Raw genomic sequence first — 27,829 nt, forward strand, 5'->3', positions numbered from 1 at the left:
AAGGTGTGGATCAAATGAGATCTCATTTTGTTCTTGTCTGTTTGCAGCTAAATGAGGGCCGCACATTGGACATGGATCTCGTTTTTCTCTTTGACAACAGTAAAGTCACCTATGAGATGAAGATTTCCCCTCGGCCTCAACCTGAAAGTGTCAGCTGTATCCGTAAGGCCATCACTGTGTTTATAAAACATAATCAGTTATAATGCAGGTGGGAGAGATGTGCCCCAGGGAAGGATCCACATCAGGGAAATGAGTTTACCCTGCCCTCAGGGCTGCCTTTCCTTAGGATAGACAAGAAGTGGCCTAGGCAAAAAACAGTGAAAGAAGCCTTCGCTTAATTTCAATCTTGTAGGTAGGACTTTAAACAGAGGACAGAGAGTACTGCCACTGAACTTAATTGGATGACCATTTTGTATATTTGTGGTTTTATTTATATTTAAATAATTAATAAACGCATAGGATTCCAAAAAAAATCAAAAAGTACAAAAGAATATCCACTGAAAAATAACTACCCTCTTTCACCAATTCCCCAGCCAGTGAGTTCTTCTTCCAGAGAAACGTCTATTATCAACTTCTTATGTATCCTTCCAGGAATATTCTATGCACTTATATATATGTAGTCTTTTTTTCCCCTAAACAAATGATAACATACAATACATACTGTTCTGTGCTGCCCTTTTCATCGTACAATATATTTTGGAGATTTTCCCCTATTGGTACATACAGAGCTGCCTAATTTTTTTTTTAACACTGATTAGTGTTCTATTGTATGAATGCCAGATTTCATTTCAATACATCGCCCACTTCCCTCTCCCCCCACACACACCTTGGAATAAACAGATCAGAGATCCAAAGTCTCAGAGATCTTCAGCTTATTGTTGAGGCTACATTTACATTTATAGTTATAACTTCATATAACTAAATTTTGGGAACAGAAGAGTCTCCATTGAAAATATATGGGATTGTGTACCTAATGTATGTCTCTGCATAGTTCATAAAATGTTTCTTCATATCAAATGAGCAGCTATTATTGACCACCTGGTACATACAAATGCTGTAACGGGGTACCAAAAAATGTATGAGACAGTCTTTATCGGGCAGCCAAGCATTAACATTGAAAAATCATATAATAGCATAGTAGTTACATAATTTTTGAAAATATAAAAGTACTAGCAATGTCGCAAGGAAGGACGTGGTAACTGTAGGCGAGTGAGTCTCTGAAAATTGCTTCTGTCTGTGTTTCCAGTTCAAGAGCCCAAGAAGAATCTCTCTTTCTTCCACCTGAGGAAGGTGTGGGGACAGGTCTGGCACAGTATCCAGACCCTGAAGGAAGATTGTAACCGGCTGCAGCAGGGACAGCGAGCTGCCATGTACGGTGCCAAACGTTTTTATAACTTAGTTTATTTAAAATTGCTTACTGGGCTCTGCCCCAGGAAGGTGGCTGAGCCAGGAGCTCAGAAACCACTGTTAGGAGAGACAAGAGGGAGACACTGGTTTGGACAGGCTGGCTGGGTTGAGGGAGGTCGTTGCAGAATTGACAAGGAGCGTGTGGTTAGCGCATGGAGGAGCAGTACAGAACGCAGGGTCGGGCTGGCTGAACCGAGGGCAGAAAAGGAATGTGGCGAAGCTTGTTGCAATTTGGGTTATTAAAACTCATGTAATTATTGTGCTGGGGGTTTACTCTTTTCCCAGCTTATGGCTAGTTTAGGTTATTGGCCCTTTGTGTAGCATTTTGTGTAATTCCAGTTTTGGTGCTCACACATTGCCGTGAGGTAGGAAATTGTCCTTGTGGTTATAATTGGGTGCCATTATTACTGTTACTATATTATTGGAGGAACCTGCAGTTGGCATTTGCGGGGATTTTGTCATTGTATGGAGGCTTGGTCGCATAGTGGTTAAGTGCTGGGCTGCTAACTGAAGAGTCAGCAGTTTGAACCCACCAGCTGCTCCGCGGAGAGAAAGATGTGGCAGTCTGCTTCTGCCAAGTTTTACAACCTTGGAAATGCCGTGGGGCAGTTCTCCTCTGTCCTGTAGTGTGCTATGGGTAGACAGCAACGAGTTTGGTTTGGTTTGGGCTTTGTTGTTATATAGGAGATGGAATTTGGATCCCCAGAATGCCCCAAGGTTCTGTTTCTTGTGGTCCCTGCAGGATGAATCTCCTCCGGAATAACAGCTGTCTGTCCAAGATGAAGAATTCCATGGCTTCCATGTCTCAGCAGCTCAAGGCCAAGTTGGATTTCTTTAAAACCAGCGTCCAGATTGACCTGGAGAAGTATAGTGAGCAAACTGAGTTTGGAATCAGTGAGTGTCGCTCTTTCCAGTGAGCTTGGAGAGACCATTCCTTTCTCTTCTCTGTTTTCTTTTCTTATAATCTGTTTGCTTGGTTTTGTTTTGATTTTATGGTGTTCTTGTTTTGTTTTTCATTTTATTTTTCCAAATTTTTTTTTCCAGCTTCAGATAAATTGCTGCTGGCTTGGAGGGAAATGGAACAGGCAGTGGAGCTCTGCGGGCGGGTAGGAGACTAATTTTAGGTTTATGTACTTACAGAGGGGCGAGGCTTCTTACTACCATTTTCCGTCTTCTCACCAAACACTGGGTAGACCTTGTATCTCAGAAATCAGGTTTTCCTCCTCATGCTGTTTGACCTTAACGAAGACTTGCTGGGAAGTGGCAAGAAGAGTAGCTAGTAAAGGGGGCTTCGTTGTGGCCAGATCAAGGAACGAGGGTGGACAGAGACGTTCCAGATTTACATAAGGAGCAAAATGTTAAGTGCCCTTCGGGGGAAGCCTAGACCCCTTCCTATCATAAAGGGCTTTGGATGAATGATCCACACCCTGTCTTGTCAAAGGTTTTTGCCTACTTTTGTTGGGAGTCTAAATCCATAGTGGGGGAAAAAAGTCTAGGCAGAAAGGACAGTGTAAATCAAATGTCACTGAAAAATGTTAATTATGAAGGCAAGGGGAAATAAGTGTGACTTAGTGAACCTCACAGAAATCGAAGACCCTGGGCTCTAGGTGTTTTTCTGGATTCTTTTACCATCTTCCTTTGTGAACTTGGGCAGGTTTACCTCTGTGTCTTAGTATCTGTTTCTAGAAATCGGTACTGATGGGTATATGCATGCTTAAAGATGAGTATTGTATAAATGATACCTTATTTAACCATAATGAGGGGTGAGTGCTCCACCCCATCTCAGCAGTCAGATATATAAATTATGAAATAGAGGAGTCCAGGCCTCCATACATGGGATGGCTTTGGAATAGACAGATTAAGAGAAGAGGAAGTAATGTGCATTGGGTATCTTCTATATGCCAGGTATCATGCCAGGTACTTTACATACTGTATCTTACTTAACCCCTATTAAGCCCTATTAGAAAGGAGCCCTGGTGGCACATTGGTTAAGCACTTGGCTGCTAACCAAAAGGTTGGCAGCTGCTCTGCGGGAGAAAGATGCGGAAGTCTGCTTCCATAAAGATTACAGCCTTGGAAACCCTGTGGGGCAGTTGTACCCTGTCCTATAGGGTCACTATGAGTCAGAATCGGCAGTGGGCATACTCTATTAGAAGCTTGTTTTATGGAAGAAGAATTTACAGCTCAAGGGTTAGGTAACTTGTCCAAGGGTCACATGACTAGAAAGTGGAGGGTGCAGGTTCAAACCCAGGTTATATGCTGCTAGCCAGTCAGCTAGAGAGTCTTCATGTTTTAACGGGTTTGGAGGGTTTTCCCCACAAATCTTGCATCTCAGAATGCTCTTACTGTGTCAGTTGACATTCACACAACTTTTTTATCAGGAAAATGAAGTGAAACATCTGGTGGAACGGATGATGGCACTGCAGACAGACATCGTGGACTTACAGAGGAGCCCAATGGGTCGGAAGCAGGGGGGAACACTGGATGACCTGTGAGTACCTGTGAGACCCTCCTTTCCTTAAGATTCTCTGTGATTGAGCCTTGGAGATGTTTGAGTTTTGATAATGAGGGAGAATGTTCCTATGTTCACCTATAATATCACCAGGAATAATAGTCTGTTCCCATCAAGAAAGACATATTGCAGTCTTGTTTCTGGAAATCACTCATTCTGCTGGCAGGAATTAGCAAACTGATGCTTCACATAGCTTCTTTGACATCCAATCTAGACAGAGCTGTCTCCTTGTATGTTTCAGAGAAGAGCAAGCCAGGGAGCTTTACAGGAGACTAAGGGAGAAACCAAGAGGTAAGTGAGGTTTTAGGATTGCCCTGGGTTCCACTTTATCTCATTTATGAGGATCGGGCTCTCTGCCAACTGTTTTGGGGGAGCTGTGCAACTCTTCTCCTCTTCCCAGACCAGCGAACTGATGGTGACAGTCAGGAGATGGTACGGCTGCTGCTCCAGGCAATCCAAGGCTTTGAGAAGAAAGTGCGAGTGATTTATAGTCAGCTCAGGTACAAGCCCCAGTTTCCTGCTCCAGGGTGGAATGTGGAGAAGCAGAAGGCTGTGTGTGAGGCCACTTTCCTCACCCTGCTCAGATTTGCCTAACTGCGTGAAGAAACTGGCTGACTGGAAATTTATAATTGGTAGGGATTATGTTCTCCTGGAGTCCCTGGGTGGCACAAACGGTTACCGTGCTTGGCTGCTAACCAAAAGGTTGGCGGTTTGCGTTCACGCACAGATGCCTTGGAAGTAAGGCCTGGTGATTTTCTTCTGAAAAATTAGCCATTGAAAACCCTCTGGAGCACAGTTCTACTTGACACACATGAGGTCACCGGGAGTTGGAATCAACTTGAAGGCATCTGGTTTGGTGTCTTTTGTTTTGTTTTTGGTATATTCTGCTTTCTCCAACTCAACTGCTATTGGAGTTTGTCATGTGTATTCTTCACAGTAAAACTGTAGTTTGCAAGCAGAAGGCTCTGGAATTGTTGCCCAAGGTGGAAGAGGTGGTCAGTTTAATGAATGAGGATGAGAAGACTGTGGTTCGGCTTCAGGAGAAGCGACAGAAGGAGCTCTGGAATCTCCTGAAGATCGCTTGTGTGAGTAGCCCCTTCATCAGGCCCAAAGTCCTTGGCCTGCAGCCTCTGTGGTCCTTTCCACATCTGCCCTAATGTCATCACCTTATAGGACAGAACCACGAAGCCAATGGCAGACCATCCAGCTGCTGCTGCTGCTGCTGCTCATTTTTCACTTCTCTCCTCCGTGACTTAGGGCGAAGGGCAGAGTTAGTCAGGGAGATCAGAAGAAGACCTGTACCACTTATTTCTGTTTACACATGTCAGCATGACCTGATTGATCCTCGTCTGTGTCTGTGTTGCTCCTAGTATTGTAATCCATACTTTCCATACACGCCATCTAAATATAGCTGTGAGTCCATTGAAGGTTGCTCAGGGAGAAAATGTAAAGCAAAAAGAGAGCCAAGGACAGAGAAAGAAGAGCCAGGTAAAAAGGATGAGCAGAGTTGATGGGAAGAGTGACCCCATTGTCAGAACTGCAGAAAGGTTGAAGATGGTGAAGAGAGCAGTCTGGTCATTGAGAGTCCCTAAGAACAGTTTCAATGCTATTGTGGCAGTGGATGCCAGGATGCAAAGAGGGATGGATGGCAGGGAGTATGGATGACTGTTCTGAGAATCTTGGACACAAAGGAAAGGAGAATTGCTTATAATGGAAGGAGGATACAGGGATGACTTGAGCTTATTTGTAGGCTAAGCAAAAGCACACAGTGTACCAGGAGAGATTAATAACATCAAATTGAAAGGAGACGATTGATGAGCATGGTCCCAAGAACGAAGGAGAAGTTAGGACCAGGAACATAAGCAGAAGGATTTGTCTTGGGAAGGAGCGAGTGACATTTTCTCCTGTATGAAAGGAGGAAAAGGAAATAAGAGAGATGAAAGGTAGAGAAGATTTAAGAAGAGAGGAAGATTGACGTATTCACAGATAATGGCCTGTTCTTCCATCTGCATTCATTCAACATTTATTGAGTGCTGACTCGTGTGTCCAACACTGTGATGAAGGCTGGAGATCAAGGGGGTCACAGGGGTTGCGGAGGAGGCATGGCACCTGCCCTAGAGAGCTTGTAACCTGGCTGAGGGGCACAGACGAGGAAACGAGTGATAACAGTTTAGGGCAGGAAATACTGTAAAGCAGGTATTGTAAGCATGAGTTGTGGTCTGAGTGAGGAGGAACACCTGCTTCCATATTAGAGGTGAGGGAACAACAGGAAGTGTCCACAGTGGGGTGATGTTTCCACTGAAGAGAGAGTAGGAGTTAGCTAGGTGGATACATGGGAGATGAAAACATTCCAGGACGAAGGTATTGTTTTATCAATGGGAGGGAGGCATGAAAGAGTATGGTGTGTTCTGTTGTTGTTCACGGGATGAAATTGGAGAGGCAAGCAAGGGCTGGCATATATAGGCTTTATTTTGAAGGCTAGAGGAAACGTGGCAGGATTTGTTTTTCTCCTTTCACACTGAAGGAAGTTAAGTAGGAGAGTGATAAGATCATATTTGAGTTTTAGAGATTTACTGTGATGGCAGCATGGAGAATGGATTTGACACTTGGGCAGGCCCACACTGAGAGTGAAGGACCACTCAGTGGGTAGCCCCTGTGGTGCACAAGACAGTGGGGAACTGTGAGGGGGATTCAGCTAACTGTAAGGGAGCTAGACAGCACAGGATAAGATCTTCTCCTGCCAACTTCGGGGGCCCAGGGCAGAAGGGAGGAGGTGGATGACTGAGTCTCCCCACAGGTGACGATTGGTAGGGAATGCACAGCAGAAGGGTGAGGAACGGGGCATAGCTGGGTGCTTGAGACTGGCTGGTCGAAGCGTGGACCGTGGTTCAGCTGGAGGAGGAGGCAGGAGGGGTTCCGGAGGCTGAGAAAACTAGGAGAGGTTGAAGAAGTGCAGGCCTCAGTGAGTACAGAGAGCAGGGCCAGTGAGAGAGGAGTCTGTGAGGGGACAGACAAGAGTGTGACTGGAGAACTGGGGTGGAGGCGGTTTTCGGTGATGAGACGGTTGGCGGTCCAGGTGTGTGTACGGGCTGCAGATGTGGAGTGCCGGTGAAAGTCGCTGGAGATGAAAGTAGGGACTGTCGGTTTAAAATCTGGGCTTGGAGGGTGAGTGAGTGCAGCACCAGTCCAGGAGTCAGTGGTGCTACAGATGGTGTGATTCACAGAAAGTCGTTTATAACCTTTCTTGTGCGTCTCTCAGCCTTCCACTTGGAAAACAGTAAAAACATCTTCCTTTTATTTCCTTGTAAGAGTATATTGAGGAACAAAATGAATGAAATAAAGGCTATGGTATAAGCACTCAGATCTCCCTGTATTTAGAATTTGTTCTCAAAAAGTATACCTATAGATAGAGAAACACTTTCTAAGCTGGCATGCCAAGTGTCGGCGGTTGTCACTGATAGAGATGTTGACTGATCTTTTCTAGAAGAATAGCTTAGTGTCTTGCAGCCAGATGACTCATGAGCAAATACAGTGGTATGAATGCAAAATTTGAATCATCTCTTTGCTCCAAAATTTTGATGACTTTCTTTTTGGTTTTGTCATTCAGAGCAAGGTACGTGGTCCTGTCAGTGGAAGCCCAGATAGCATGAATGCCTCTCGTCTTAGTCACCCTGGTCAGCTGATGACTCAGCCTGCCACTGCCCCCGACGGCTTAGCTGAGTCAGCCAAGAAAAGGTAAGTCAAGGTTAATAGCGCCAAATGCCATACAGGCAGTCCCTGAGTTACGAACGTCCGACTTAGGTGCAACCCGAGTTAGGAGCCAACCCCTGTAAAACCTATTATATTAAAAATTCGAGGTCCGTACAGTGGTTCGTAATAACAAATGGGCACTTCTTTTTGACATACATCAAAATATTATTATTATTACTGTCTTATTATGTTAAAGCTATTTTACCTTATGTGAAAGTGTTTCTTTAATGTTTTTTCTGCATAGAAAGGTAAACTGTATACTACATACTAAGACAAACCTTTAACTGACGGTAGATACGAGCTGTACCTAACTGTTCCAACTTACATACAAATCTGAATTAAAGACAGACTTAGGAACGGAACTTGTTCGTAATCTGGAGACTGCCTGTATTTAAGGGTGCATCACAGAGTGCTGGTCGTGGAAATGCATGTATATCATTGATAAACAGACCATTTCATCTGTTAGATTATTTTGTGCATATTTTCCTTTGTTATTTATGCTAGGGACTGTGGGGACAAAAGTGGTGTATATATTTTGCTCATATAGTCCCTTATTTTAACTTGCTAACTAAACAAGTTACTTGTTCAGCATTGCATTGCTAACTGTTAAATAAGAAGATTGAAAGTGCTAGTCAGTCACATGCTATGATAGTCCAGCCATCATTTTCTTTTCTTTACTAGCAGATTCCCTTCAAGTAGTGCCCTGTTAATCCCATCTGAGTCACCTCTCACCCTGCCACCTCTTTAAGTTACCAAGTTACCATTTTTCCACCCATTGCCTCCCATTCATCCTGTCCTTTCCCCTCCTATTGCCCAGACCACTGTGACAGAGGTGGTGAACAGAACGATACAGCCCTTTCCTGACAAGGCTTTCTGCCTCCCTGCTTCCAGTCTGTTACTGCCTCCAACCCGGCACAGGTCAAGTTAATCTTCACAAAATACCATTTTGATCAGATTAGTCTTTGGTAACTAATAATGTCTTCCTAATCCCTATAGGATCAAGTCTAAACTTTTTCCGGCACTTGCAGCCTTCTCAATGTGGCTCTCCAAGCTGAGCCCCCTCCCACCAATCTCCTACAAACTCCTTGCTCTAGCCCTGTGGTTCTTCAGTTTTTTTAATAATTGTATTTATTTTGTTATTTTTATTGAGAATATACACAACAAAACATAGACCAAGTGAACAGTTTCTACATGTACCATTTAATGACATTGATTACATTCGAGTTGTGTAATGATTCTCACCCTCTTTTTCTGAGTTGTTCCTCCACCATTAACATAAATTCACTGTCCTCTGAGGTTCCCTTCTGATCTTTCGAGTTGCTGTTGTGAATTTGATCCCATATAGGTAGTTCTTAATGCCCAAGGCAGACAGTATTTACTAGTTAAACTAAACTGTTGTTTGGTTTTAAGAGGACTTTAGGGGATATTTTTTGTTTAAGGTTTAAAGATTATCTCAAGACAGTAGTTTCAGGGGTTCAGCCAACCTTCACGGCTCCAGGAAGTCTGGAGTCCATGAGAATTTGAAATTCTGTTCTGCATTTTCCCCCTTCGGATCAGGATTCTTCTATGGAATCTTTGATCAAACTATTCAGTAACGGAAGCCAGGCAACATCTGGTTCTTCTGGTCTCATGGTAAAGGAGGCAGTTGCTCATGGAGGCAATTAGCCACACATTCCATATCCTCCTCCTATTCCTGACTCTCCTTCCTCCTCTGTGGTTCCATGCAAATAGAGACCAGTCATTGTGCCTTGGATGGCCGCTTGCAAGCTTTTAAGACCCCAGGCACTACACATAAAACTAGGAGGTAGAACAGAATCACTAAACATTATATTAGGCCAATTAATTGGGATGTCCCATGAAATCATGACCCTAAACCTCCAAGTCAAGAAATCAAATCCCGTGAAGTTTTTCGTTGTACATAGCCCAGTCGTTCTCCAAGTCTGATCCCAGACACAGCAGCAGCAACATCATCTGGTACTTCCTAGAAATGAAAATTCTCAGGCAAGACGTACTGGATCAGAAGCTTAGGGGTAGGCCCAGCAATCTGTGTTTTAACAACCCCTGTGGTGATTCTGATGCGTACTGACTCCTCAGATTCTGCTTTACAAAACGTAATGGTCTTCCCAGGAGCCCTGGTGGCACAACAGTTAAGCACTTGGCTGCTAACCGAAAGGTTGGCAGTTCGAACCCACTCAACGGCTCTGCGAAAGAAAGACCTGGCAATCTGCTCCCATAAAGAAAATTTTATGGGGAAGTTTTACTCTGTCACATGGGATCGCTAGCCAGCATCTAACGACAACATCCCATCTACAGTGCACATCTGCTTCGCCCGCTTCCGACGCTTCTCCATGGCCCTGACCTCCATGCCTGTGGCATTTTTTTGTTTCTAGTTCAGTCACATAAGCATTTATTCAGCACCTTCTATGTGCCAAGCCCCAGGCACTAGACCTGGTTAAGTCTAGTTCCTGTAGGTAAAGCCATAGACTAAGTCAACTAATGATTGCCTAGGGCATGGGGGAGGACGAATGGGAAGTGACTGCTAAGGGGTACAAGGTTCCTTTTTGGGGTGATGAAAATGTTCTAAACCTAGATTATGGTGATGGTCGCACACCTCTGTAAATACTAAAACCATTGAATTTATACTTGAAATGGGTGAACTTAATAGTATGTAAAATGTATCTCAGTAAAGCTATTTAAAAAATCCAGTTTCTGTCCTTGAGAAACTTGTAACCTGTACCCTTTCGGTACTTAATCACACAGGACCTTAGATTGTTAATTATCACCCCAACCTACTGTGAGCTCTTGGAGGAGAGTAACCAGGCCATGCCTCTTATGTTGCCCTTTGGAGCTGGCACAGAGCCTTTAATCTGGCTCAGGGCCCCTTAGATGAGGCCAAGCAAAAAGGTGCTTTGTAGTCCTTCCATCAGAGCAGAGCATGTTGCAGGATAAGATGAATTCCAGGTCACTGTCTTCCATATTTGGCATACTGTCTCCAGTGATATTCCCAAAGCTCCAAAAGAGTGGTCCTTAGAGCTGAGGTTAGGAGCGGGCAGTGGGTGGTTTATTACACTCTTCCCTTTCTTTCTGTGGCCTATTCCCGGTAGGAAGCATGCAGTATACATAACCAAACATACATCCGTTCACAATTTCTACGTGAACAGTTTGATTACACTGGTTACAGTTTGATAACACTCCACCTTGTGTCACCGTTCTATCTCTGCCCATATTGTTTCATCACCATTAATTTACACTGTCTGCTGCTTACAGTTCTCTTCTGTGCTTTAGATTGACTCTCGTCAGTTTACGCTCATATAGATAATTCTTTATAAGAGCGCTGTGCTGCAGGCAAACAGTCCTTAGTAATTGGGCTGAACTGTTATTTAGTTTAGCAGTGACTTCATGGGATAGTTTCAGTACAAAGTTTACAGATTATTTCCAGGCATTAGATTCAGGGGTTCCCCCAGTCTCAGTGGATCCAGTAAGTCGAAAGCATGCATATTTCTTATCTTAAAAAAGAGAGTTTGGATTAAATGAAACCAATTCCCAGAACTTGTTTTTTCAGCAGATCTCAAGGAATTATGGGAACCTGGTGAATTGCTTGGTCTATTTTTTTTTTTCCCCCACATTTTAAAAATTGGAAAGCAGATGATTTGGGGATGTTTATCTTTAGGTTTTGGCAGTTTGGAGAGAATTAAATTGAGCTGTATGGTTCAGTCAGAAAGAGTTAGTTTACTTTTTTTTATCGAAGATATTTATTTGCTTTTTCACGTTTTGAACAGAAATGCTCGTGACTGGATTTGAGCTTCTGAAAAGTGCTTAACGAGATGAGTGAAATCACACAGGATCAAAATAGTTGTTACTTTTTTTTTTAATGTTGTCGAAAGTTCTTCAGTATATTTTTAAACAGTAGTATTAGTTCTGATAAAATAATAATGACTGCTTTCTAATAATGTGATTGTTTTCTTTAGTGAAGAACTGGTGGCTGAAGCACATACTCTCTGCACCCGGCTAGAAAATGCAATGCAAGACACCATGAAAACGCAGGACCAGAGTTTTATGGTAACAGCCCACATTTATCCCAGCTATTCTACCGCAAAAGAAAATGGAAAGGCAGTTCAGTGTTACCCTTGATCACTATACACTTAGGATTTTCCATTGCATATTTACTATCCATAATAATAATAATGGCTACCATTTACTGAGTACCTACCTGTAAGTACTTTATGTATATTATCTCAGTATAGCACATAAGAAGGTATCATTATTATCAGAAGGCCATCTCCCTCTGCAACTTGGTACCATCACTGAGTTCCCACGTGTGCTGGGTACTGTGCTGGACTCTGGTGATCAGTCCGGAACCTGTCATGGCCCCGCCCCTCAGGGACTCAGAGCTTAGCAGTAGGTAGTACTACTTATGCAGAGGCAAATCTGAAGGAAAAGTAGTCAAGATACGAGTATATTAAGATAAAGTTTAATTTGCTGAGATGATCCTGAATGGTTCCCTTAGATCTTTAAGTGGTCTTTTCCTGCTAATATAATCGTGTGCCAAATTCTTATCCTAATTTCTAAAGTTTTCACAAGAGTCAGAGGTGATGGATACCACTGCTAATTGCAGTCGCCGCTGATTTATTCAAGTGTCCTTCTCCAGTTTGTGGATTTTCTATATCTCTTCCTGATTCTCTTCTTCCTCCTAGCACTATATATTTTGATCGTTTCACTGCTTATTTGTACTTCTGCCAGAGGGGAAGAAAAAAAGAAAGGACAAATGGTTTCACCAGGCTGTTTCACCTGGTGAGGTTGGAAATTGATAGCTAAGATTAGCTCTTGGTACCACTTACCCACAGTGAGCATAAAAAGTGCTATGGCTACAGGATGTATTAAAATTGGTTTTTTTTCAGCTACCATAGTCACAGAATCTCAGGGACTTCTGAGCCAGTCCAGAGAAAATGTGTAGCTTTAGTTCAAGGGTGCACTATAATAAGGAGACTATTATTAATAAGATGTCTTAAATTTACTTCTAAATTGGACTGGTTGCCTCCCTAAATGGAAAAACAACCTGAGATGGTGGTTGCTGTATTTTTAACCTGCCTGTTGACTTCCAGACTCTGGACTGGAGCTGGTTACAAGCAGAAGAAGAAGAGCAGAATAGCCTGGAGCAGGCCTCGTGACTGTGTGGGTGGCCTTGACCACCTGATGTGGGGCTCCCTGGCCTGAGGCTCTCGCGCAGTGGCCCCTGCTACAGTGATGTCCCGGAAATCTTCGGCCCCCAGATGGGAATCCGCTGACTTCCCCTAGTAGTTGTGACACTCACCCTGAACAAAGGGTGTGGCCCTCAGTGACAATGCTGGACACCTTGTCTGCACACCTGGAAGGCCTCCATCGCAGAGACCCAGCACACTTTGATGCCAAGTGACACACTTGGCAGAGCCACAGCAGCACTTCCTCTGCTATCGAAAAAGTGCTCAAACTACTGTTTGCCCCACAGACCACTAGACAAATTTTAACAAGAATATTTCTGGACAAAGTCGAAATGGCACTTGGTACCAGTCTGTCCTCCCCTGACCCCTCCTGATCAGAGGGCCTGATCCACCTGTTCTCTCTCATCTTGCAGCTAAGAGTTTCATCTGGATTCGGGTTCTCTTAAACAGCCTTTGAAAGCATTGATTTGGCCTGGGCCAATCATCTCTCTTCCCCTTTTTATTTCACTGCTGCTGAAACTTTTATCTACTGCTTTGGTGGTATCCTCCTTTCAGCAAGGCAGTAATGATGCTGAGCACTAGAGCACCTACCTTCCTTCCGGTCTCAAAGATTATCTGGGAGTGAGTTGTCATGGAGAAGAAAGAAAGAAAAAAATGGAAACTCTTATTAGCCACTAGCCTAATGACCACAGATGCCCACACCTCCCTGTCCTTGCTCAGATACATCTTTGTGTGGTGGGAGCAAGGGGAGGGGTGTTCCTGCCGGTCATATCACCAGCAGTATTATTAAATTGATTTCTTTTAAAAATTGTCTCTATCTTTTATAATGTGATTCAAACACTTATACTGTGTTCCATAATCCATTTTTATAATACCCATGATTAGGACTTCTGAACTCAAAAGCCAACTTAATTCAAAATTTTATAAAATTGCATAGTGTCTGGATCATAAAAAGTGCAGTGGACATTTTTGTGTGTCTTTGACATTTTACAAAACGTCTTTCCATAAAAGCTAGAGAGCAAAACAAGTTTAGATGATCACAAAGAGGTAGGTTTGGTGGGAGAAGGAAGTTGGAGTAGAGGAGTTGCACAGTGTGAGTTCCATGGAGACAGCATAAAGGGCGTGGTAAAGTACGTTTAGGAAATGCTTCATGTTTTCATTCTTTCTTGGAGATTCACAATTGTACACTGGTACATTAAAGTATCTAAAAAGTCCTATTATAGAGAAACTGGTTTAACTTTGTGTAAGTCCACTGTTTACCAAACTCATTTGACCATAGAATCTTTTTATTAAAAAAATTTCTCTGTGTGTGTATAACATTAATATTCCAAAGACTTGGAATTTGATGAAACATAATTTTGGAAATACTAGAGCGGGACATTGTGGGAAATAAGAACAGAAAAATAGACTAAATGGAGGGAATGAATTCTGGGCTAAGGACCATGGATTTGTTTTACAGGCAGTTGAGAGTCACTAAAGAATTCTGAGCAAGAAAATGACATGACTGAAGCAGTGGTTTAAGAAGATCAGTATGGCTGGGATGTGCCAACTGATTAAAAAAGTGAAAACTCTGGAGGTTGGACTTCCACTTCAAAAAAGATGGAGTAGATGTGCTTTTCCCTATTCCTCCTGATAAGTACAGCTGAAGTCCTTGGACAAAAGACAGACTGGCTCAGGACCTTGGGAGCTGAGGAATGACATGACAGTGTGTTCCCTGGGTTTTCTTCGTGCGTCGTATATCCCAAACTGGGTTCTGGAGTAGCCGGCCAGCAGGTGAAGACTAAAAAGCCCAAGACCTTCTTTGTCTAGCCTTGTTAGTTCCTTAGGGTTGCTGTAACAAATTACCACAAAGTAGAAATGGCTTAAAACAACAAAAATTTAATCTCAAAGTTCTAGAGACCAGCAGTCTGAAATTGGGTATTGGCATTGGCAGGACCCGGCTTGCCCTGAAAGCTCTAGGGGAGATTCTGTTCCTTGCCTTTTCCAGCTTCAGGTGGCTCCAGCCAGTCCTTGTTTTGTGGCTGCTTGTCTCCAGTCTCTGCCTCCATTGTCACATTGCTGCCTCCTCTTTCATCTGTCAAATCCCCTCTGGGTGTGTCTTAACATTTGCCATTGGATTTAAGACCCTTTCCAGATAATCCAGGATAAGCGCGTTTTCTCAAGACCCTTAACTTGGTCACATATTTTGCCATATAAGGTAATATTCACAGGTTTTGGGGATTAGGACATGGATATATCTTCTTGGGGGCCACCATTAAACCCATTACAGTCCACCCTCTGCACCACTCCCCCAAATTCACATCTCTTCCATGTGCAAAATACATTCACCCTGTTCTAACATCTCTAGAAATCTCAACCCTAAATCCAAAAATCTCATGCAGATTTCATCCAAAATTATTATCAGCTCAAAAGTTCTAAATCTCATCATCTAAATCAGGTATGGGTGAAACTCTGGCCATGATCCATCCCGGGGCAAAATTCCTCCGTCTGCAGACCTGTGAAACTGGAAAACGAGTTATCTGTTTCCACAATACAATGGTAGGTTAGGGATATGATAGACATTCCCATTCCAAAAGGGAAAAATCGGGACAAATAAAGGGGTCACCATTCCCAAATAAGTTTGAAACCCAGTAGGACAAATTCCATAAGATTTCAAGTCCTGATAATTCTCCATGGAGGCTTCACCTTCTGGACTCAACAGTTGCTGTCGGCCTCTGAGTCTGCACCTAATGCCTCTGCCTCTGCACCTGTGGCTCTGCCCTCCGTCGTCTTTTTCTTGAAGGGGTAGCACATGTTTGAGGACTAAGGTATACCTGATGGAAGCCATGGTATTTTCAGTCACCTCGTATACGTGCGAAGGCTGGACAATGAATAAGGAAGACGGAAGAAGAATTGATGCCTTTGAATTATGGCGTTGGTGAAGAATCTTTAATATATCGTGGACTGCCAGAAGAACAAACAAATCTGTCTTGGAAGAAGTACAGTCAGAATGCTCCTTGGAAGCAACGATGGCGAGATTCTCACGTACTTCGGACATGTTTTAGGAGGAAGCAGTCCCTGGAGAAGGACATCATGCTTGGTAACGTAGAGGGTCAGCAAAAAAGGAAGACCCTCAATGAGATGGACTGATACAGTGGCATCAACAGTGGGCTCAAACATAGCAACAATTGTGAAGATGGCACAGGACCAGGTGGTGTTTCATTCTGTTGTACATAGGATTGCTATGAGTCGGAACCAACTTGACAGCCCCTAACAACAAGCACATGTTTGCAGTTGAATAGTTCTCTCAGCTCATCTCCTGCCTATAGGATTTTGGAAGTTCAACAGTCTTCTCTCATTTTGTTATGTTTTTGTCCCTTTCAATCCAAGCTGGCAGTGTTTCTGCCTAAGTAACCTTCTCAAAAACCTGTGGGTCTTCTGTGTATGTCAGTGAGGTAGATACCATTAGACAAGAGGATCCTCCACAGATCTTTCCTGGATAACCCCATCTCTATTCCTGGTTTCTGCTGAGATGGTTGGGTGGGTCCGTGAATCACACACCTGATTTCTTCAGCAAAAGGTGTTCCAGCCACACCATTGGTCTTCTTTACAGAGCATGCTTTCTCAACAGTGAATATCTTAATTTTAGCATCCTTTGCAATCTGGATCGGCAGAGAACCTCCCAAATCATAAAGTGCTAGTTCTTTTTTGTTTGCTTCCTCACTTTATCTCTTTCCTCTTGTATTTTAGTATAAGCAGCAAATGGAAATCAGGCCAGACCTTCATCATTTTGCTTAGAAATCTTGGCTAAACATCTAGCTTCATCACTTACAAGTTCTCTTTTCCACACAACTATAGAACAAATTTAGCCAAGTTTCTGCCACTGTATAACATGGAGCATCTTTCCTCCAGTTTCCAAAAACATGTTTCTCATTTCTTCCTGATCCCCACCAGCAATGACTTCAGTGTTCATATTTCTACTGACATTCTGTTCATGGCAGTATATGTATTCTGTAAGATGATAAAAGCTTTCTCTGCCATACTCATCACTTCCTTCTGAGCACTCAGCAAAAAAACAACACACCCACCCACAAAACAAAACCCATTGCTATCAAGTCAATTCCAACTCGTCGCAGCCGTATAGGACAGAGTAGAACTGCCCCACAGGACTCCCAAGGCTGTAAATTTTTACAGAAGCAAAGTGCCACGTCATTCTCCTGCAGAGTGGCTGGTGGGTTCGAACTGCCAACCTTTCGGTTAGTAGCTGAGCACTTCACCACTGTGCCACCGGGGCTCCTCACCGTCAGCATCTTTTACATCCATATTTCTACTAACAGTCTTTCCAAGGCAATCTAGACTTTTTCTGTCGTACACCTCAAAATTCTTCCAGCCCGTGCCCTTTATCCAATTCCAGAGACACTTCATATTTTTAGGTATTTGATACAGCAGCATCTCACTTCATGGCTCCAAAATCTGTTCATTTCCTAGGGCTGCTGTAGCAAATTACCACAAACTAGGTGACATAAAACAACACAAATTTATTTTCACAGTTCTGAAGGCCCAAAACCTGAAACTAAGGTGTTGGCAGGACCACACTTCCCCTGAAGGCTCTAGAGGAGATTCTGTTCCTTGCCTTTTCCAGCATCTGGTGGCTCCCGGCAATCCTTGGTTTGTGGCTGCATCTCTCCAGTCTCTGCCTCCACGGTCACATTGCCTCCTCCTCTTTCTGTCAAATCCCCCCCCCCCCGCCCCCCAGGTACCTGTTATAAAAACACTTGTCATTGTATTTAGGGCCCATCTGGATATTCCAGGATAAGCTCATCCTCTCAAAATCCTTAATCATATATTTTCCATATAAGATAATATCCACCCTTTTGCCATATAAGGTAATATTCATAGGTTCTGGGGGTTAGGAGGTGAACATATCTTCTTAGGGGCCACCATTTAACCCACTACTCTAGCCGAGGACAAGGAAAGGGCAATTTAGCAAAAACAGATAACTTTTAGACAATAACCACTCTACTGTAGCTGAATACCACAGAAAAATATCCAGCAGCTTCACCCTCACCCTTACTATCAAAGGTCAAGCTGGGAGCTTAGACTTCCACACATCAGGCTATAATGAGGCAACGCATATCCCTGCCAGAGTGGTGTCAGGCAAAGCTGAGAGGGGAGTTAGGACTTTGATCTGTACTGGGCAGTAATGAGGCTCTTCTCGTGTGGTGTCCAGTGGTGGCCACATGGAGAACAGTAACGAGCACCTCTCCCAACCAAGGTGCTATCAGTAGAGACGTAGTGGTGAGTCTAAACTCCCGCTTCTTCCCAGCAGTAACAAGGAGCCCTTCTCACCCAAACATCAGCAGAGGTCAAGTGGGGAACCTAGAGCCACTCACACTTGGTAATAATGAGGTGGCACCCTGCTTTCCCTAGAGTGATGTCAGAGGAGGACTTCTAAAACAAAATATTTAAATAAGATCCACAGTTTCATAACATAATACTCAAAATGTCCAGGTTTCAATTGAAAATCACACATTACCCTTGCAAAAATGGCAATGATTAAAAAAAAAAAACAGTAAATGCTGGCAAGGTTGTAGGGGGATTGGAATGCTTATATTGCTGGTGTGGATGTAAAATGGTACAACCTACGGAAAACAGTATGATGCATCCTCAAAAAACTAGAAATAGAAATACTTTATGATCCAGCTATCCCACTCTAGGTATATATCCTAGAGATACAAGAGCAGCAACATGAATAGACATGCACACCAATGTTCATTGCAGCATTTTACACAATAGCAAAAAGATGGAAACAACGTAAGTGCCCATGAATGGATAAACTGAGGTACATACATAGAATGGAATACTACGCAACCATAAAGAATAATGAGACGTCCGTGAAACATAACATGGATGAACCTGGAGGACATTATGCTGAGTGAAATAAGTCAATCACAAAAGGACAACTATTGTATGGTCTCACTTTTATTAAAAAAAGAATAGGTATACGCACAGAAAGCAACATTGGTGGTTACCAGGGATGGGGGTGGAGAGGAAGAATCACTTTCTAGATAGTAGACCCTTGTTATTTTTGGTGATGGGAAAGGCAATACTCAATATGGGTGAAGTCTGCACAGCTCGTCCAAGGTAAATGACACTAAGAAATATGCAAGAATAAGGGAAAATTTTGGTAAATACTGTGGCATACAATTTTGCAACAACAATAATAACCAATAACATAGGTGTGTGGTTACATAGGGAGATGTGTAAGCATATATGTGTATAGGAAGGCACATGTGAGTATATGAGTATGCATGTACAGTGTATCTGCAGGCATATGTATATACATATTTATGTGTGCTGCATATACATTCATAAATACAGGCAGTCTTCAGGTTACAGATGAGATCCGTTCCTAACTGTGTCTTTAAGAATTTGTAGATGAGTCACAACAGGTTCGTGTGGTTCTTATTTACCTTACTTTAGTGCAAGAAAAGGCTCAAAGCCTTTTCAATGATTTAAAAGCTGCAAGTGCAGCAAGTGAAGGTGACTGTGATGAAGAATTTGTTGCAAATAGGGGTTGGTTCAGTCATTTCAAAGCAGGGCTGTGAACCAGTTCTTCCTGGTTCAGTCACCGCTGAGGAAGCTCAAAGGTGGCAGTGCCTTGCATAAGACGGTGGCCAGCCGTGCCACTTTGAATATGTGTGGCTGTCCACAGTCCTGCCAGTAATCCATTCTCATGCATCAGGCTCCTGAAAGGGCTCACTACGCCTCTTCCAAGTCTCCCATTGCAGGGCTCTGACCCATAATTTTTCGTGTTCCAGTTACCATGATGAATCACCCAAGTTGTAAAAATTCAGATCTGTTCGTGTTTTGCTTCATCAGCTATGACAGAACTGGTTCGAAGCCCTGCATTAAACTGCAAGGAGGAGTTGTCTGTAAGTCAGACATTTGTAACCTGGGGACTACCTGTATAAAACCACTTAGGGGACACAGCTATGGATACTACCAAGACAACCAAACACCTTGCGGGATTGGTTTACTGGGTTTGAAGATTTGGGATCATAGTCTCTTGAGATGATCAGTCAGTTAGCATAACATAGTTCATGATGTTCAACATCCTAGGTTGGTGAGTAACGTCTTGGGTCTTAAAAGTTTGTGAGCAACCATCTAAAATAAAGCTATTGATCTCTTCCTGTCTGGAGCAAAGGAGAGTGAAGGAAACCAAAGACTCAGGGAAGATATTGATCCACAGGACTAATGGCCCACAAGAACTGCAGCTTTTTCAAGCCTGAGACCAGAAGAACTAGATGGTGCCTGACTACCACTACCAACTGTTCTGACCGGGGACACAGTAGAAGGCCCTAGTTAGATTCCTAAAAAAGGCTAGACTTACTGGACCAATAGAGACTAGGGGAAACCCCGAGACTATTGCCCTAAGATAATGCTTTGAACTTGGAACTGAAGCAACTCCCAGTGATCACCTTTCATCCAAATTAATAAACTTGCTTATAAACAATATCATCTGTGAATACTGTGCTCCCTTAAATAATCAACTATATGAGAGCAAATGGTCAATATTTACCCTGAAACAAAGATGAGAAGCTAAGGAGGGGAAGGGAAGGTAGATTAATGGAAATAGAACAAAAAAGGATGGAAATAACGAGAATGTTGACACATTGTGGAAAATGTAACCAATGTCATGGAGCAAGTTGCATAAAAATTGTTACATGGGAACCTAATAATGCTATGTAAACTTTCACCTAGAACACAATAAAATATTTTAAAAAATCATTCATCAAACCAAGACCAAGGTTACACAGATACTGAAAATATCTAATAAGGATTTTGAAGCAGCCTTCTTAAAAATACTTCAGTGAGAAATTACAGAGTCCCTTGAGACAAATGAAAAAATAGAAGCTCAGCAAAGAAACAGAAGTTGTGAAGAAGAAGCAAATGGAAATTTTAGAACTGAAAATAAACCCATTAAATCCATTGCTGTCGAGTCAATTCCAACTCATAGTAACCCTATCGCTATGAAAATATATAAACACTGAAGTAAAAATCTCAGTGGATGGGCTTAACAGCAGAATGGAGAAAAAATATTCTTTGAACTTGAAGATATAACAATAAAATTACTAAATCTGAATAACACAGAGAAAATAGACTGAAAAAAAAAAAAAAAAAGGAGCCTCAAGGACCTGTGGATCTATAATAAAAGCTCTAATACTCATGTCATCTGAGTTCCAAAAGGGGAAAAGGAAGAAGATGGGGCTGAAAAGTATTCAAAGAAATAATAACTGAAAAACCTCCAAATTTGACCAGAAGTATAAAGCTACACCTTCAAGAAACTGAGTGAACCCAAAACAATATAAACCTAAAAAAAAATGTGCAAAAATACATCATAGTCAAACCTCTGAAAACTAAAGACAAAAAATCTTGAAAGCTACAAGACAGAAACAACACCTTACTGGGGAAAAAATAATTTGACAGCAAGTTTATCATCAGAAACCATGGAAGGCAGAAAGACGTGGTGCAACATTTTTCGGGTGCTGAAAGAAAAAGAACCATCAACTCAAAATCCTATCTTCAGCTAAAATATGCTGAAGGCATATTCAGGAATGCCTCCTGACTGTAGGGGAAATCATGACATTCTCAGAAGAAGGAAAACTAAGAGAATTTGTAGCCAGTCAACATACCCTAAAAGAGTGGCTAAGGAAAGCTTTATAAACACAAAGAAAGTAAAAAGATTCTTGAAATATCTGGAAGGAAGAAGAAAATAACAAAAAGGGCAAAAATATGGGTAAATACGATAGACTTTTTCTGGAGTCTTTTCAATTATGTTTGATGGTTGAAGCACAAAATTACAACACTATGGTTCTCAATGTATGTAGAGAAAGTAAGACAATATAAATGGGAGATGGTAATGAAATGTAAAGAGAGGTAAGGTTTCTGTGCTTCACTTGAACCGGTAAAATGATGAGACTAGTAGACTGATAATATATGGTATGTAATGTAGTACTTAGAGCAACCACCAAAAAGAGCTATGACTCAAAACTACAAATACACTCAAAACCACTATAGATAAATCAAAATGGAAGTCTAAAAAGTTCAAGTATCCCACAGGAAGGCAAGAAAAAGAAAAGAAAGCAAATGAAGAGAAACACAAAGCAGAGACAACAAAAAACAAACAAAACCCCAAAAATGTCAGACTAAGCCCTAACATATCAATAGGTCTAAATGTACCAATTAAAAGATAGAGATTGGCATAGTAGACTGAAAAAAAAAAGACCCAACCATATGCAGTCTACTAGAAACATCAAATATAATGTATAGACAGGTTGAAAGTAAAAGGATGAAATATATATATATATATATATATATATATATATATATATACTATGTAAACAATAAAAGCACAAGTGGCTATATTAGTACTAGAAAATACAGACTTCAGAGAAAGTAAATCACCAGAGACAGAGAGGGACATTACATCATAGTAAAAGCATCACTTCGCAGAAAATATAGCAATCATAAATGTATATGCACCAAAGCACAGAGCTGCAAAACATGTGAAGCAATAAAAAAACTGATAGAGCTGAAAGGAGAAATAGACAAATTCACAAGTATAGTAGGAGACTTCAGCACTTCTCAACTCATACAACAAGTAGACAGAAAATAAGCAAGGATATGGATGAACTCAATAACACTATCAACCAACAAGATCTCGTTGATATTTATAGAGCACTCCCCCAACAGCAGCAGAATACAGGAACATCTGGATATTCTGGATTTTTAAAAAACTTCTATTGAGAATTTGACAAAATAGTATAATGAACCCCCATATTCCCATTTCTCAAATTCAATATCAGTGCATGACCAATCATGTTATTTCCTCACCTCCTTTTTTTTCATTTTGAAGCAAATCTCGGACACCATATCATTTCACCCATATGTATTTCAGTATGTATCACTAAAAGATAAGCCCTCATTCTTTTTGTTTTTAAACGTAACCACAACATCATTAGCATACCTGTATTAGTAGGAGATTAAAAAAACTAATTTTATCAAGGAAATGTTAATATAAAGAATTTTTAACTATAATAGGAGGATGTCTACTAAGGGGTAAAGAAAATTGTTAAGAATACAGGAATAGCAGGTAGAGGCCAGCTGCTACTCCAAGGGCTCATGAAACGTGCTTAAAGAAGAAACAAATACGGAGAATTTCACCTCCCTCCTGGTCTGAGATCCAGACTTCATTGGAGACATTGCAGCTGTGGCTTATCACTGGATGGTGGACAAGTTTGCTGAGGTGCTGTGCTGGGAGAGCTTGCTAGGATGTTGGGTAAGCTGTCCATGCAGAGGTGCTGCACCACAGAACTCACTGGGAAACCACCCACAGGGGTGTGTTGTGGGAAACTACCCTTTGGGATATTAGGGGGAAGCTTTCTGCCAGCTGCCACAAGCTCCAGGAGCCTGCCAATAGGAGCTCACTGGAACCAAAGAGAAGAGCAACTTCCTCCTCTGGCATCCTGGCACCCTCTACAGACAAAACTTAACATTGTATCAGCTGGCAAGGGAGAAATGTTCCCAATATCACAAACAAGCAGGGCAATGAAGAGTATGTTTGGAATTGAGAGGCAGTAGATTGGTAACCAGTACAGTCCATCCCTCTGGCTAGTCGACTTCCATATGCACTCTTTGCACACATTTAAACTTCGATGCAACAACAAAAAAAGTATTTCCACCTAACAAGATGCAGCTGTCCTTCATAGAAGTGAAACATTTTCTCATTCTCTTCCCCAAATGAAGAGATGGACAAACGCAACAGTTATTATATCCACGGCTAAAAAACCTGTTGTCGTCAAGTCAATTCTGACTCGTGGCAACTCCGTGTGTTACAGAGAACTGCTCCATAGGGTTTTCTTGGCTGTAATCTTTATGGAAGCAGATTGCCAGGCCTTTCTTCTGTGGTGCCATTGGGTGGGTTCAAACTGCCAATCTTTAGGTTAGTAGACAAATACAAACCTGGGAACCTTTGGTATCCATTACTAGTTGTAGTAACTACTTCTCAAATTCAGATAGAGTCACACAGAACATTTTAATACCTAAAGACTAAATAGTAAAGTTAACTTTTAACAACTTGTATACAATATAACATTGGGATGGAGAACAAAATGGTTAGTGTATACAAATAAGCACATACTTTTATCTCTTGATCCCCAGACTCATGTAGTGTGACTATGGGAGAGAGAACACCATATATTGATCTTTGATTCAAAGGATATACTGCCTCCTGTAAAGCAGAACTCCATCCTTTCAGGATGTTGTGTCCCAACTGGTGTTATATTTGAGTCATTAAGGCATTCCAATTTTAGTTGCCCCAGCCACTTGCAGGTAATATGGTATGTATGTGGTTGTTCCACTGCTTGTCTGTAAGATTTTTACCACCTTCTGCAGTCTGAAATTCATCAGACATACAGTCAAGATGCATTGATAATTACTGGTGATTGGAATGTGAAAGTTGGAAACGAAGGATCAGTAATTGGAAATTATGGTCTTGGTGATAGAAATGATGCTGGAGATCACATGATAGAATTTTGCATGACCAACAACTTATTCATTGGAAATACCTTTTTTTTTTTTTTAACCCCCATGCGTCTGTCAATTTGTCATACTGTGGGGGCTTGCGTGTTGCTGTGATGATGGAAGCTATGCCACTGGTATTCAAATACCAGCAGGGTCACCCATGGCAGACAGGTTTCAGCTGAGCTTCCAGATGAAGACAGACTAGGAAGAAGGACCTGGGGGTCTACTTCAGAAAAGAATTAGCCAGTGAAAACCTAATGAATAGCAGCAGAACACTGTCTGATATAGAGCCGGAAGATGCGCCTCTCAGGTTGGAAGACACTCAAAATACGACTGGGGAAAAGCTGCCTCCTCAGAGTAGAGGTGACCTTGATGACATGGATGGAGTCAAACTTTCAGGACCTTCATTTGCTGATGTGGCACACATCATATGGTCGTCTATGCTGGGAATGACGAAGAGGTATGGTGTTGCACTCATCATTAAAAAGAACATTTCGAGATCTATCCTGAAGTACAACACTATCAGTGATAGGATAATATCCATACACCTACAGTTAATACAACTATTATTCAAATTTATGCACCAACCACTAAGGCCAAAAATGAAGAAATTGAAGATTTTTACCAACTTCTGCAGTCTGAAACTGATTGAACATGCAGTCAGGATACCTTGGTAATTACTGGTGATTGGAATAGGAAAGTTGGAAACAAGGATGACTTCTTCATTGCAAATACCTTTTTTTCAAAAACGTAAATAGTGACTATACACGTGGACCTCAAAAGATGGAGTACACAGGAATCAAATCGACTACATCTGTGGAAAGAAATGATAGAAAAGTTCAGTATCATCAGTCAGAACAAGGTCAGGGGCCAACTGTGGAACAGACCATCAATTGCTCATATGCAAGTTGAAATTGAAGCTGAAGAAAATTAGAACAAGTCTACAAAAGCCAAAGTACAACCTTGAGTATATCCCACCTGAATTTAGAGGCCATCTCAAGAACAGATTTGATGCATTGAACACCAATGACTGAAGACCAGACAAGTTGTGGGATGACATCAAGGACATCATACATGAAGAAAGCAAGAGGTCATTAAAAAGACAGGAAAGAGAGAAAAGACCAAAATGGATGTCAGAAGAGACTCTGAAACTTACTTTTGAACTTTGAATAGCTAAAGCAAAAGGAAGAAAGGATGAAGTAAAAGAGCTGAACAGAAGATTTCAAAGGGTGGCTTGAGCAGACAAAGTAGTGTTATAATGACATGTACAAAGACCTGGAGATAGAAAACCCAAAGGGAGAACATGCTCAGCATTTCTCAAGCTGAAAGAACTGAAGAAAAAATTCACGTCTCGAGTTGCACTATTGAAGGATTCTATGGGGGAAAACATTAAATGATACAGGAAGCATCAAAAGAAGATGGAAGGAATACATAGAGTCACTATACCAAAAAGAATTGGTCGACGTTCAGCCACTTCAGGAGGTAGCATATGCTCAGGAACTGATGGTACTGAAGGAAGAAGTCCAAGCTGCACTGAAGGCATTGGTGAAAAACAAGTCTTCAGCAATTGATAGAATACTAATTGAGATGTTTCAACAAATGGATGCAGTGCTGAAAGTGCTCACTTGCCTATGCCAAGAAATTTGGAATACAGCTACCTGGCCAACTGACTGGAAGAGATCCGTATTTATGCCTATTCCCAAGAAAGGTGATCCAAACAAATATGGAAATTATCAGACAATATCATTAATATCACACACGAGTAAAATTTTGCTGAAGATCATTCAAAAGGGGCTACAGTGGTATATCAACAGGGAACTGCCAGAAATTCAAGCCAGATACAGAAGAGGATGTGGAACCAGGGATATCATTGCTGATATCAGATGGATCCTGGCTGAAAGCAGAGAATACCAAAAAGATGTTTACCTGTGTTTTATTGACTATGCAAAGGCATTCGACTGTGTGAATCCTAACAAATTATTGATAACATTGTGAAGAATGAGAATTCCAGAACACTTGGTTGTGCTCGTGAGGAACCTATACACAGATCAAGAAGCAGTCATTTGAACAGAACAAGGGGATACTGGGTAGTTTAAAGTCAGGAAAGGTCTGTGTCAGGGTTGTATCCTTTCACCATACTTATTCAATCTGTATGATGAGCAAATAATCCGAGAAGCTGGACTATATGAAGAACAGGGCATTAGGATTGGAGGAAGACTCATTAACAACCTATGATATGCAGATGACACAACCTTGCTTGCTGAAAGTGAAGAGGACTTGAACCACTAATGAAGATCAAAGACCACAGCCTTCAGTATGGATTGCACCTCAATATAGAGAAAACAAAAATCCTCACAACTGGACCAATAAGCAACATCATGATAAATGGAGAAAAGACTGAAGTCAAGGATTTCATTTTACTGGCATCCACAATCAACACCCATGCAAGCAGCAGTCAAGAAATCAAATGACGTGTTGCATCAGGCAAATCTGTAAAGGACGTCTTTAAAGTGTTAAAAAGCAAAGATGTCACCTTGAAGACTAAGATGCACCTGACCCAAGCCATGGTGTTTTCAATCATCTCATATGCTTGGAAAAGTAGATGGTGAATAAGAAAGACTGAAGAATTGACACCTTTGAATTGTGGTGTTGGCAAAGAATCTTGAATATACCATGGACTGCCAAAAGAACAAACAAATCTGTTTTGGAAGAAGTACAGCCACAATGCTCCTTAAAAGTAAGGATGGTGAGACTTCATCTCACATACTGTGGACATATTATCAGTAGGGATTAGTCCCTGGACAAGGAAATCATGCTTGGTAGAGGGTCAGCGAAAAAGAGGAAGACCCTCAACGAGATGGATTGACACAGTGGCTGCAACAATGGGCCCAAGCATAACCACAATTATGAGGATGGTGCAGGACCAGGCAGTGTTTCGTTCTGTTGTACACAGGGTCGCTATGAGTCAGAACCGACTCGTCAGCACCTAACAACAACCACCACCTTTTTTTTTTAACAACATAAATGGTGACTATACAAATGGACCTCACTGGATGGAATACACAGGAATCAAATCGACTACACCTGTCGCAAGAGACAATGGAGAAGCTCAATATTATCAGTCAGAACAAGGCCAGTGGCCGACTATGGAACAGACCATCAATTGCTCATATGCAAGTTCAAGTTGAAGCTGAAGAAAACTAGAACAAGTCCACGAGAGCCAAAGTACAACCTTGAGTATATCCCACCTGAATTTAGAGACTATCTCAAGAATATATTTGATGTGTTGAACACTAATGACCAAAGACCAGACAAATAGTGGGATGACATCAAGGACATCATACATGAAGAAAGCAAGAGGTCATTAAAAAGCCAGGAAAGAAAGAAAAGACCAAAA

General features: G+C 41.8%; 1 protein-coding gene across 6 annotated transcripts in view; it reads left to right on the top strand.

Moving 5' to 3' along the window:
- The window catches only part of IKBKB (inhibitor of nuclear factor kappa B kinase subunit beta), a 74,469-nt gene extending 58,714 nt beyond the window's left edge, over positions 1 to 15,755 (top strand). For 3 of the 6 annotated variants that reach the window (XM_004382083.2, XM_023736646.1, XM_023736647.1), the window contains 11 exons: positions 48 to 162; positions 1,247 to 1,370; positions 2,150 to 2,301; positions 2,452 to 2,513; positions 3,789 to 3,898; positions 4,161 to 4,210; positions 4,320 to 4,419; positions 4,857 to 5,004; positions 7,527 to 7,654; positions 11,638 to 11,728; positions 12,772 to 15,755. In XM_004382083.2, coding sequence (XP_004382140.1) covers positions 48 to 162; positions 1,247 to 1,370; positions 2,150 to 2,301; positions 2,452 to 2,513; positions 3,789 to 3,898; positions 4,161 to 4,210; positions 4,320 to 4,419; positions 4,857 to 5,004; positions 7,527 to 7,654; positions 11,638 to 11,728; positions 12,772 to 12,837 — 1,146 coding nt within the window. In that variant the 3' untranslated portion in view covers positions 12,838 to 15,755. The remainder of the gene's footprint in view (positions 1 to 47; positions 163 to 1,246; positions 1,371 to 2,149; positions 2,302 to 2,451; positions 2,514 to 3,788; positions 3,899 to 4,160; positions 4,211 to 4,319; positions 4,420 to 4,856; positions 5,005 to 7,526; positions 7,655 to 11,637; positions 11,729 to 12,771) is intronic. The other 3 variants (XM_023736644.1, XM_023736643.1, XM_023736645.1) reach the window with 1 other exon arrangement.
- The last annotated feature ends 12,074 nt before the right edge of the window (positions 15,756 to 27,829 follow it).

The sequence above is a fragment of the Trichechus manatus genome, unplaced genomic scaffold, assembly GCF_000243295.1.
Source record: "Trichechus manatus latirostris isolate Lorelei unplaced genomic scaffold, TriManLat1.0 scaffold00090, whole genome shotgun sequence".
Classification (NCBI taxonomy): domain Eukaryota; kingdom Metazoa; phylum Chordata; class Mammalia; order Sirenia; family Trichechidae; genus Trichechus; species Trichechus manatus.